Below are 13,289 nucleotides of genomic sequence, written 5' to 3'. Positions count from 1 at the left end.
ACATAAGCTGCCATTTACTGTGAGTAGCACTTCCAAGAAAGTAAATGCTGCCCATTTCTAGACTCTCCTGTCAAGGCAACACCTAGAAGCACATCTATCTTCGAAATGGAGGGTTTTAAAAAATTAGGAAACATTAATTCTGGGAACCAACATGCTTTCTGACAGTGAAGTAGCTGAGAAGACTACGCCGCCTGGCTCACAAAGGCTACTGACGTTGGCAACTTCACTGGAAGAGAAGAGATGCCATGCCATGCAACGCAAACATCACAAGGTTCTGGCGATTTAAAGGATCACTGAGCACAAATTGACATTCCCATTTGTTGGACACAATGTGTTTGATACAGCAGCAGTAGAAAATCTGAGCTACTCCTTAACAGAAATGTGGAACAATTCAGTGTTGTATTACCACAAAAAAATATTTTAATATATTTTTATTGAAAAATTTTACATAGATGAAAGATAAACATGACAACATATAAAGAAAAGTTAGAAAAAAGGTTTAAAAAGTGAAGAGAGCAATACAGTTAAAGGGAAAAAATAATTAAAGAAGTGACTTCCTATCTTCTTTGCAGCAGTTACAAATAAAGTTGTTATCCCTCCTCCCTCATTCAGACTGCATTACAGAGGTCCCTTCTGTCACATATTCAACCACTTTTTCAATCAGCAAATCCACAAATCACTGTTCCATTTTTTCCCCATTTTCAGCAAAAAGTCCAGAAAAGGTTTCCAGACTCTTATAAAATTACTTGTTTTGTCCCTGACCCAACAAGTCAGTTTTGCCATTTCTGCTAAATCTGTCATCTTTACAATCCATTCCTCCATTGTAGGTATTTCAGTATTTCTCCACTGTTGTGCATATAATAATCTTGCTGCAGTTAGCATATATAAAATCAGTCTTTCGTAAGTCTTCACAAAGAAAAGTATTTGTGAGAAATATATGCAGTGCAACATTTTACAGATCTTTCCGACGTGTGTGTTGTGTCAAGGAAGTAAGGACTGATCAGTTTGGGTTTCTCTCAAAGATCACACAGGTTAACTCACAGGAGTGTAATTGTTGAGAAGTACTGGGGAAGGGAATGCTATGTGGGAATGCCTAATGGGCTCCTGAAGAAAAGGCTATATGGAGAAGTAAGTTGACCTTCTATATAAAGGAGAGATTCAGGTGAAGTGTCATGAGAAGTCCTTTGAAAAAGAGATGATCTCTGCAAAGGTAGATAGCTCAACGATCCCACAGCCACTTTGGCACTTCTGGCAAAAGCAACTTGAGGGAAATATAAAACCCTTTAAATGTTTGAATGCTTAGGGCCTTGAGGAAGAACTACAGTGTATAATTGCTTTTGTAGGTCTACATATAGGTACTGTTGCAATAGTGTAGCAAGTAACTGCAATAACTTAGCTAAACAGATGCAAAGGATTTTTGTTCCTGGTTCCATTATTCAGAAGCAGAGTGATAAAATAATGTTCCACCTGAATAGTATGGGTGGGTGTTACATTTTAGCAATCCATGGTTATTAGACAGCTTGTATTTCTCCATCCATCATGCTTGGTGATGCTTTTGAGCAGATGCTTTTGAGATTTACATGCTGTTAAATTTCCTCCTCCATATCTAAAGGGAATTCAGTCACCCTCCCTCCAAACATCTGCCCAGGAGTCCAATTTGACTTGAGGGTTTATACCTTTCCTTAGCTTCCCACCTCTGTGTCTCAACATCAGAAGAGAAGGCAATCTCAGCAATCTCTTTCAGATTTGGACAAAATAGGAAGCCCCAGGAAAGCTCACACACTCCACTTGAACAGTATTTTGACCCAGATTCTTGGTTTCCAAGACACACTAGGGCCTGAAAAGGCTTTGTGCAAACCCAGCCAGAGGAAGAACTCATGGCCAATATTCCTTAAGGGTCAGTTCAGCAGTGAAGTTAAGAATAACTCAGTATCTGGCCTGTGAAAAAGAATTAACTGAGAAATGCTGGTAGCACAAAGCTCTTGACATGAGCCCCATCACTTTCAACTTGGCCCATTTTGTAGAAACGTTATAAAAATAATATGGAAGTGGGTGATGGGTAATCTACACTGATTAATGTAGGATTAAGTGTAATAAATAAAATGCAAGTTTCAGGATACTCTAAAGAAAATACAGCTTTTTAATGGGTTTCATGCTGCTCTAAGAAGATTGCTGATTCTGGGCTGTGAAGAAGCTAGGTGATGTGACAGTCGGAACTTAGTGTTAGGTATCTCTTTATTGCCCTCTAGTGGTTGCTGCACTGGTTGCAGCCCAAATATGACAACCGGCTGCCCAATGTGCTCCAGATTCCAGCAGCCACTTAGCTATCTTGATTATCTGCTAATACTGTGTAAGTTAAATTCTTTCCTGCTCTCAGGAGTGAGCCCCTAAATTTCTGGTCAGATATTTTTTAATTATTAAAAAAAAAGACTGGAAATAGCAGGATCAAAAATGTTCTGCAATAATGAAAATAAAACTGGAATTTATACTGCTCAGCATAGCCCTGATATCGACAAGTCTTGATGACATCTTCCTTTGAGATTTGCCTGGCTATACCAATGCACTTAGCCAATGAGGGAGATTTCATTAAGATTTCCACCTTCCTCAGCCAGAAGGTACATTTTAACATTTCTTCAGGCATCAGATTTGAGATACTTATAGAATGAGATGAGATTCTGCAACAATACACAAAAACATCTCACAGGAAACAGTCAGTAACCTTTTCTCTGTGGCTGCTTCTTTTTGTGTCAGAATGGAAAAAAACAAAAGTAGTTTAAAACTCAGATTTATCCAGATTTGCATGGCAGGGTAAGAAACCAATGGTTAAATATAAAACTCTGCAGGATGCAAAAAAAAAAAAAAAAAGAGGAGGACTAGGACTACCTAATTTTAAATTGTACTTTGCAGCCTGTTGTTTGGTTTGGATGAGGGAATGGGTTCTGTTGAGAAATAAATGAATGCTAGAATTAGAAGATTTTAACCTGAGGTTTGGCTAGCATAGGTTTTTATGGTATGACAAAGTTAATGTGGACCTAAAAATTACTGTGTGAGGAGTGCCATATTGAGAATATGGAATAAATACAAACTCAGGCTGTACTGGAAGATACTTTAATTGACCTCAGCACAGGAAGCATTTTATAGATGAGAAACAGCAGACAGAGAGAAATGGTTAACACATCAAGATTTATTAATACAGGAGAAATTAATATGAAGTCAAGAGAGCAATTGACTGCAGAAATATATAGTTTTCAATTGTTTTCATACGAACAGTTAAAAGAAAGGCTTAATATGGATGAAAAGACAATCGGAATTGAAAAATATAAAATGGAATTTGAAATGGAATTATGTACAAAATATGACTCGCTCTTTGAGGGAGATGGGTGGTGACAAAAATTGAAATATAAACAAACAAACAAACATGCAATAGTGCAAATGTAGATACTTTTGTTAAGATATAAAACAGAAGAAAGAACAGGTTAAAGACTGCATCACAAAACAGGCTGCTAATTTTGAATATAACATAGAGATGGACACTTGGGAGAGAATGTGGGTAATTGGTATTAAATTCACACTGCGTCATAATTTAAAAGAAAATTTCTATAAAATGATGTACCATTGGTATATGATACCAGGGAAATTATCAAAAATGTATAAAGGTATTTCAAACCAGTGCTGGAAATGTGAAAAGCATGAGGGGACATTTTATCACACATGGTGGACTTGTGAGAAAGCCAAGAAATTCTGGGTACAAATTCATATAATGATGCAAAGGTTTTTAAGGATTAAAATTGCTATTAATCCAGAGCTCTTCATATTGGGACTTATGGACAATGAATTAGAAAAGATTCATGGTAAATTGATACTGTATATGGTAACTGCAGCAAGATTATTGTATGCTCAACTATGGAAGAATAATGAAATCCCCACAGTGGAGGAATGGATTGTGCAAATGTCAGAATTTGCAGAAATGGTGGAACTGACCTGTTTGGTCAGAGAAAAAATAACAAAAACTTTTTTCAAAGACTGGAAGCCTTACATGGACATTTTGCTGAAAGAACAATGAATTGATTTATGGATTTGAAGTCTAAGAAAGATGAGAACTAAATGAAGGGGTGAAAGGACTTGTAAAATACTTAAGAGGGAGGAAGGACAATAAGAATATAATTATCTGTTGAAAAGTAGGTTGGAAGTCACCTATATGTTTCCTAACTTTGGTTTTCTTTTTCTTTTCTTTTTCTTTTTTTTTGGTTTGTTGTTGTTATATGAAAATTTTCAATAAATATAATTAAAAAGTAGTTTTAAATTCCAGCTCCAAACTTTGTTCTTTGGTCGGCTTCAAGACTGCCACACCTGTATACACAGAAGAGTCTCTTATATGCAAAACACGAAGACAGTTACTTTCCATTTTTCTTTGGGCTTCTTCCTGCTGATTTTTTTAGTATGTCCTGGTTATATTACACAGGAGTCAATGTGGCCCTCAGCTGTCAAAATACAATCTACTCCTGGCCTAAGAAAAAGATGGGGGCACCTCCTTTTTTGCCACCACTTAAATCAAAAGCAGGTTCCCTTCTCCCACATCTGTATTGGGTTTTTTTAAAATATTTGATTGTTTGTTTGTTTATTAATCAAATTTATCACCGCCCATCTCCCAAAAGGGACTCTGGGTGGTGTTGGTGCAAGACCATTGCCTTCTGTCTGTAATTAGCCTATCCAAAGATGTTTGAAATGTCACAGGGCAAGGGTGTGCATGCACCTTCCTGCTGATTTTAGCAGACAACCTGCAAAATTGCCTGTGTCCCCAGGATCATTCATTATAGGACGCTCTAGATCCTGTATTCATTCTTGCCCATAATAAGTTTTAGCATAGGCCTGACTCAGCACTTGTCTTTTCACCTAACGTAACAGGCTTAAGGCTTATGTAGACATTTTAGGGAGGAATACTGTAGAGTGTCACTGAGAGTGATAAGGAAGTGATCTGCCTAGAAAAAAAGAATAGCAAGAATCAAAGATAATTCAGGCCTGATGAAGCAAGCACCTGATTCTTGGACATATGCTGATTTCCAGAATGGGACAGTTTTCTTGCACTAGTAAGGGTGGTCCTGTTGTTAGCTGCGGGTGTGATACTGGAAAAGAGTGGAAAAGTAAAATTCATCTTCCACTGGCTCAGTGATGTTTAATAGCATTGGAAATTGACTTGGCTGAAGCTTTGATACAGGACAAAAAGCCTTGAAAAAACTTACAATAAAGGATACATAAATTCAAATCTAGTTACCACTGATAGCTATATTAATAAAAGTTTCCTAAGAGATTTCCTTCATCCATACAAATGTCCTTTAGGATGGAAATAGTGAATATGGATTTTTTAAATATTTACATGCATATTGTTTTCCATTTCTTTATTTTGGTTGTTTTTGTTATATATTTTTCCACTCAATTCTTTTTTTTATATATATATATTTCTCATTCTGCAAAAAATAGAAAAGATGGACAAGCAAGTCAACCAATTTGCTATAAGAAAATCTGGAGGGGATTAGTTTTTGAGAAGGCTCTACAAGATGGTAAATCAGTGGCCTATGAAAGCATACAGAGAACATGAGCCAACATCTGCAGCTACAAACTCCATTATGGACATTTGTCTTTGTGTGGACGTAATATAAATGGGCATTGTATGGACAAAAGCTTGAGATAGGATATTAAGGTATAGGATTATTTAAATTTATGAAAAACTTCCAGGTATAGTTTTGTTGATACTGGGTACACGTACTGATAGCAGGAAAAAAAAAAATAGGCAAGCAATTCTAATAAAGCAGAATCCAAATCTCACCTTGTACTTGGGTTCAAAGTGATGAGACTACTATATTTTGAATCTAAATGGTTTGAGTTTAAAACAGGTTCCTCTGATGATTCTGGAAGTTTCCTCAGTTCAAAATGGTGGATTTCAAAATTCATTTCAAGTGAAAAATGTTTTGTACACCCTAGTGATTTTAACATTGTAGCAGATATTGGGGTTGAAATTTTGGAACAACTGTTTTTTTGGTTTTTTTTGCTTATGAGGTAACATTTTTTCCTTAAAATCTTCCTTAAAATCTTCCCCAAACAGGAAAGATCAACCAATTTCTTGGGGATTGATTTTTAAGAGGTTTGGGGGGAGGGGGAGGGAGGGTTGGATGTTGTAAATGGGTGGGTGGGGGTATATGCAGACTACAGGTTGTCCATCCTATGCTAGATTAAATTTCCAAAATTTTGGGAGAAATGGGGGCTGGCAAGTATGCGTTTCTCATCCTCTCTACATTTTCAAGACCCCGTTGTATTGAAGTGAATGCCTGAACTAGACCTAAGTGAGAGGGTATACAAGCTCCAACAGAAAGCATCTCCGAGCTCTGTTTCAATTTTGCACATTTCATTATTTGTTTTCCTGGAATTAGATCTGTTGCCTTAGAGCTCAGGGGAAGAAAGGCCAGTGATGCAACGGTTAGGAGGAGTTACTGGGAAATCAGCAGCTGGTAGCAGAAGGACCACACGGGAGGGAGGGTTGAGCCCAGAGCTTAAGTGGGGGAGTCTCACCTTTGCTTCTTAATGAAAGGATGTCACCCCTCGCGGTCCTAATCTACCCTCCTCTCCTCCTATTGTTTATCTATCATGCAGGTAAGTGAACATGTTTTTTTCTGGTCTTGTTTTCTGTTCCTTAAATAACGTAACTAATAGGATGTCTTAAAAAGAAAGACGATAGTGAAGATGATGCCTTTTGTTCGCTCAGTTTTAACATGGTGAGCTTGTGGGTTTCTGAATATAATTTTGTAATTGGGTAAAATTCCATGTCAGGATTGATATATATTTTAGATAATATAGTATATGAATCATATTTAATCTATATTTAGTTAATATATATAATTTGTCAATATATTTGATCCATTATGTTTAATGGATAACTAAACTAAACTACCTCAAATTTTTTTTGAAAAGCCTATGATGGCAAAAGGCCAGAAATTATTGCAATCTGCTAGAAACACTTGAGGTCTCAGATGCTTGAAGTATGTGAATGACACTCATGGAATATCATGCATATTCTTATTCCCGAGCTAGGTGGCCCTAAGTTGTGATGTATGTGGGAGAAGAAGCTCAGTAAGATGGTTGGTAGGTAGAACTGTACCAGGAATGCAACAAACTGATCTAAAAAATAAAATATGGCAATTATATAGTACTGTCTTTATTTCACTTGCTACAATTGGTTGAGAGAAAGCAGACTATCTAATCCTTGTAGTGTATGGGAGAGGTTATATTCAAATCAGCAGTTGATTGATTGATTGATTGATTGATTGATTACACTTCTTCCTTGATGGCTAAATCTAAGATGGCTATTCCATTATCTAGATGCAATGAATGTGATCAAGGTACGTCCATTCGACAATATTTCTCTGCCCTGCCATTTCTCCTTTGTGGATAGTACAGATGGCTTATCCTTCACCTGGGAGAGGGAAGATATCAAGGAGGAGAATGAAGTAGAAGATAAAGAATTTTACAAATTTTTTGTCGGACTTCATGATTTTTATCAGTTTTATCCAAAGGTGATATATAGCTTTAGCGACAACATGGAACAAGAGGAAGAGCGGAATTCTCTCTATGAAGGCAGGGTCTGGGTAGATGAGGAGGAGATTCCTGAGGGCAGCCTGACACTCATCCTGCAGCAAGTTCAGTTTTCTGATGAGGCTCTGTATATATGTAAGGCCACTAATTCACGGGGCAGAGGGTTAAGAAAAATGAAGCTCATTGTGGATGGTAAGAATGCTTGTCTCTTTTCCAGTTGAAAATATCTAATATTTCTGTTTGTGCACCAAGGAGTACTGTGCTGCGTGAACACCTTTTATAAATAGCTGGGGTTTCTTTCAGAAAACAAACCAAACCACAGATACAGTTGACTTAGCAATAGATAGTAAAATATACAGTAAAAACAATAACAGAGAATAAAAGACAGTTAACATTTAAAAACGTCACAGCAGAACTAACAAACTCATTAAAAAAAAACAGGAACAAATCAAGACTCCAACAACATTTTTTGTATATACTGGGTATAACTTGCTTACTGCAAAATTGTTGCAGCTCAAAAATCCTTGGTAACATTTAATCTTTGGACATTTAATCAGAATTGGGTCAGAATAGGGTTTTTCAGGAAAGCCTTAGAACTTTGGGGCCATCCTAAAGAGAGACTCTCAACATAAGCATTTCATCTTGAGGTCTCTGAAAAGGTCACTAACATGAGTGTGTCCTACTTCCAAGTGGTGAGAAGTTTCAAGGGTTCCACTGCTATCCTGGCCTTTGGTGGTTTTTGGAAATAACTCCTTTTACGACTTTGTTTCTATAAAACAGCTGGTTTTTTTTAACATATGTACAGAGGCTGAGCTTGAAATTCAAAGCATTAATATTTCAAGATGATTGTTCCTTGAAAGATAGGAGAACCCAGGGTGGCATAGAAGTTGCTGCAGCGGGCAAGCTAGTCACCAGTGTCATTCTAAGCTGAGTTCCAGCACAGACTAGAAACTGAGCTCTTTTTTCTTCTGATAAATGAAGGCAGGGAGATATGTCACTTTTTCATTTCAGGGATGAAATTTTTCATTTTCCCATCAGTCCCTGGTATATAAGGAACCTGTCATGAGTACTGATGGCGAGCAGGTTGGGGCCTCTATCCAGGGGGGAAAACACATGTGTAGTACTGAGGAATTAAGCAGTCATTCAAAGAGACACAGATCAGACCCGCCTTAACTTTTGGGGTTTATCTGTCTGGGTTTTCCCACGCTTCTTCAGATTGTTAGGATTTTCCATCTTATGTAGCAGTAATAAACACTAGAGACCTACTCCTCGTCTCAGCGTGATTCCTGACTGTTAGGACAGAACCCTGGAAAGCTAACCAGACCAGGCCAAAATGGCCATCTCTCATAATGGCTTGCTTATATGCTCTTTCTCAACCCAAGGTGTAACTGAAAACTAAGAACATAATGAAACCATACAAAGTCGTAAAAACCAATTTCCTAGAACAAACGAATGAATGCCTCCCACCACTTTCAACTATGGAGTATTTGTTAAATGCATTGATCTCAAATTTATTTCTTTCCCAATAATGAAGGAGGTCAAGTGGAAGGTTATGTCAAATGAAATTCAGAGTCTTTATCTTAATGTATGTTTTAGCAGTCAGAATGACTGGTTTAAATAAGAGTAACTTCAGCTGAAAAGGGCCAGAGATAGGAGGAGAAGAATAAGCTGGGGTGATTAAGTAGTTAGTTTAGTTAGGAGAATAACCTATGAAAATTAATAAAATTGCACTCCAAAACAAATTTGATCTTAGCAAATCCTCACAAAGCAAATCTTGAATATTGTCTAAAAGATTATCTGGTAAAGATTTTTCTAAAGAGTGAAGACAATTTCAATTGATCTTTCAAAAATGAACAATATATTTTAGTTTCATCCTTGTTTGTAAGCATACACCACAGACTGAACCTAACTGTATCATTCCCACATTCTACTAAGTCATACTATGAAAATAAACAGAAGAATATGTTTTATATTATTTCTTAAGGATTACCAAAACAAAAGGGGCAGCAATGGAGAGAGGGATAGTTAGAGGAATAGAATAAATGAATAGCTACAATACATTGGGAATAGCTCTCAGAAAGACTGATAATCCACAAAAGTACAACAAGACAATAAATAGGCATATTTGTGGGAATCAGAGGTGAACTTGGAACAGGAGAACAAGTGACATGAATATCAATGCAGAACAGAAGTATTTACACAAGTAAAGGAGAAGCTTTGAAGATTAATTTTCTGGAAAGAATGTGTTCCTTCTCACACCCACAATTTATGTCCTAGCAATTCTTATTTTTCTTCTTAAAAAATTGAGAAATTGCACGTCACAGCTGGGATGAAATGAATCTTACTTATATTGAGCAAAATATCCTATTGCAGGTTTTCAGGAGCTCTAATCCAGCTTTTCCCATTTCATATTTTCTATATATCTAGGACTTTAGCTCTTCTAGTTCTACAGCCAGGATGGCCAATGCCTATACTGAATGGATAACTTGGAAATTAAGGACGTGAGGTCTGGAAATACTGCTGTATATCATGCTTCAGAAATCTCAGTGCAATTATTACAAAGCTGTAATTAGATTATTACTAATTGTTCTGTTTTTCCACCTATCACAATTAGATGCTGAAGAGCCACAGGTGCAGTTCAGCACAGTCGATGATACACTTGTGGCCAAGTGCATCTCAGCTGGCTGGTACCTTATGCCAAAGGTAACCTGGCGTAACCGCAAGGAAGAGGATCTGTCCAGCTACTCCAAAACAGAGATTTTAGAAGAGAAACAGGATGGGTCGTACAGGGTGGTGTCTACTTTACATTACCCTGTATTGCTCCATGAAATCTACACATGTCACATTGAAGAGGATGATGTGCTCAACAGACCTGTTAGATCCATCCACAAAGTCCCAAGTTAGTGATCTCTTGTCGAAAGACAACTGAGGGTTGTGGTATCTTAGAGGGCTTATAGTTCTTCATTTCTGGCTTGATACACAACAGGCTGTCATTTATACCTAGGGAGAAAATTAGCTTCTCATTTTAGTTAATGCTTGTTGACACCTCAGTCTTAAAAATATATATTCAGAAATACATTCCACTGAATTCAAAGAGATTTAATTATCAGTAAAACTGGCAGCCTTAAAGAACAGGTGATTAGAATTGTGTATGTAAAAAGTGTTTTATTCTCTCTCTCATAGACAGAATGTGGGGCCCAATTATTTTTTTAAACCCATATCTCCATCTTTCAGTCAGTTTCTGGTATACTGTCTATACAGTCTATACTGTACCTAATAATTCAGACTGGAGTAGTTAGTTCAAAGATATGGTGATACTACTAATACAGCTACCCTAAGCTGAGTGTCATAAATCACTCTAAGAGAAAACATTTGTGTTAATATTGAAGGTTAAGTAAATCCTTATCCTGAAGTTTTGGATGAGTATGAAGCTGTGAACTTCCTTACAGCAAGGGTGGGGAAGCTTTCTTCTCTTCAGGGCCAAATTCTTATTTGCTAGTGAGCCAATATGTCAGTTGTGAGTGGGGTTATTTATTATTTATCTTTCCGGCACTCTCTTTTTCTTTAACTTTTCCACCACAGGTCATTGCCCCACCAGAGACTCGCAGAGTCTTCTAGAGTCATCCACTATTGTAGCAAAATAACAGTAATATTTGCTTCCACACTAGTGATTTGTAGCATCTCACAGCATTGTCCAATCATTGCTGTGGAAAAATAGTTTTCATTACTGATAAATTGCCACAGCAATGACACTGGGTGACACTGAAAATACTATAATCCAAAAGTGTGGAAATGGTGAATGACAGGCTTTTTATCACTTCAGCGATGGTTGGATGATGCCAGGAAGACGCTATAAGTCACTAGCAAGGAAGTGGCTGTGCAGAGGGCTCTTCCTCATGACTGCACTGTTGTGCTTTCCTCTGGTCCAAGAAGCATCCCGAAAGCATGCTGGATACTTCTGTGCTGCCCTCACTGATGAGTCCCATTCTGCCTCAACAGTGAGGCCAGCAAATGTCTCTCTCCTTACAGGCTCACCCAGGACAACTTAGGGAGAGCAACTGGCGGATTTTCTTGGCTTCACCTGCCTGCAGAAAATACAGTACTAATGGATGGAAACTGCCTGCTTTACCAGGCAGAACATAATGCTAAGCCCCTGCAGTTAAGCTACTCAGCCAGCCCTGGTCCATCAGGCAGTCCAGCAGTGATCCTGGGGCAGGGGAGCAGTCTCTGCCAGAAGGTCGATGGACATGTTTCCAAAACAAGGGGTTAAACAAGAGGATTGTGATTTATCCTCTCTGCCTCTCCCTCATTTTTTTGAACTGGCAGGAAAAATGGTGACAGGAAGGTCCATGTTTAAAAACAGCATTTCCCACCTTTACTTGTCCCCCAAAATGAATGAAGGGGATTAAATCACCAGGGGCAGTGGAGTAGAGCAAGATCTATGTTTAAAAATAGCATTCCCTACTTCTTCTGTCAGCCTGAAAAGGAGAGAACATGTAGGGGAGAAAGGTGTCAATCACTGGCCTGAAAAATGGGTGACACATTTCTGGTTTCTCTTGTCATCCAAGCTAAAAAGGCCCTGGAAGGCTGTGCTTGCAGAAGCCTCATGTGGCCAACAAGCGCTGGGCAGACTGCGGTCCCTGGCTGCCCCAGGCATCCTTGAGACGTTAATTCAGGAACTCTCATGCCAGGAGAAGACCAAAAGCACAACTTCAGCATGAGAACCTGTAAATATGTCTTTAGGCTGCCACTGCAGAGGGCCAGAGCTGAGGTGAAGGCAACCTCATGAGGATGTGTCCTTTAACAATGATTAGTGAGGCAGCTTCATGCTGTGATTAGTGGACCATGAGGAAGAGCTCAGAGTCTGATGGGCAAGTTGTTCTTCCAGAGATCTGAAATGATAACTAGTAAATAGCCTTTGAAATTAGGGGGTGAGTGGCTGCATGCAACTAGATCAAAAGTCTTATGATGCTGTAGGTAGCACATTCCTATGATAAAGGTGAAATGTTTTCAGGAAATTTAACTTTTTCAAGTCCATACAAAGCTTAGCATAAACACATCAGAAATCAGGGGGAATATTTTACACTGTTGATAGTCAGAGACTCTGAGATCCACCTTAGCCCATCTAAAGCCCATGCATTAGACTAGGCTTCAAGAATGTTGGTATCTGACTACCAATAAGTAGTCAGATACCACCTGGGGGTAGTCAGCTCCACCTGGGGGTGGTTGGCGTCATAGCACCCCTATTGATTGTGATTCCATCTCCTCTTGGATTTACATTTATTATCTTATTTATATTTTTAGATTGTAATTTAGGTTTATATGTTTTTATTATTACTTTTATTGTAAACCGCCCAGAGTCCCCTGTTGGGGGGAGGTGGGCGGTGATATAAATTTAAATAGTAAATAAATAAATAGCAATGATGTAGTTGGGGAACGAGACAGAAAACATTAGCAAATTGGGTTTGGCTGCTCAACAAATAGTAAATATGTAAATACAGGTCAGTAGGGGTAATTTTTAAAAAATGTGCTGGTTGTTTGTATGGCTGGGTTTGTTTTAACTTTTTAACTTTTCCTTTTTCAGAGAGGAAGTATCATAATATGTACAATCACTACTAGGAAATCCAAACCTAGTTGATGCAGCTTGTGAAGAGCTCATTCCTTCATCACATCAGCTCTGTACCGTGCCTGCAACAGCAGAAGGA

General features: G+C 38.1%; 1 protein-coding gene across 3 annotated transcripts; it reads left to right on the top strand.

Moving 5' to 3' along the window:
• The first annotated feature begins 6,404 nt into the window (after window positions 1-6,404).
• Window positions 6,405-13,289, top strand: LOC134492492 (butyrophilin subfamily 2 member A2-like). 3 transcript variants are annotated; one of them, XM_063296663.1, is made up of 4 exons: window positions 6,405-6,645; window positions 7,372-7,776; window positions 10,199-10,287; window positions 13,169-13,249. In XM_063296663.1, the coding sequence occupies exons 1-4, from the start codon at window positions 6,585-6,587 to the stop codon at window positions 13,220-13,222; spliced, it is 609 nt and encodes a 202-aa protein (XP_063152733.1). In that variant the 5' UTR covers window positions 6,405-6,584; the 3' UTR covers window positions 13,223-13,249. The 3 variants fall into 3 exon arrangements, with proteins under 3 accessions (XP_063152733.1, XP_063152731.1, XP_063152732.1); XM_063296661.1 differs by having other exon boundaries at window positions 6,410-6,645; window positions 10,199-10,483; window positions 13,169-13,289; XM_063296662.1 differs by lacking the exon at window positions 6,405-6,645 and adding an exon at window positions 6,666-6,767 and having other exon boundaries at window positions 10,199-10,483; window positions 13,169-13,289.

The sequence above is a fragment of the Candoia aspera genome, chromosome 2 (genome assembly GCF_035149785.1).
Source record: "Candoia aspera isolate rCanAsp1 chromosome 2, rCanAsp1.hap2, whole genome shotgun sequence".
NCBI lineage: Eukaryota > Metazoa > Chordata > Lepidosauria > Squamata > Boidae > Candoia > Candoia aspera.
This window is presented reverse-complemented; position numbering and strand designations above follow the sequence as displayed.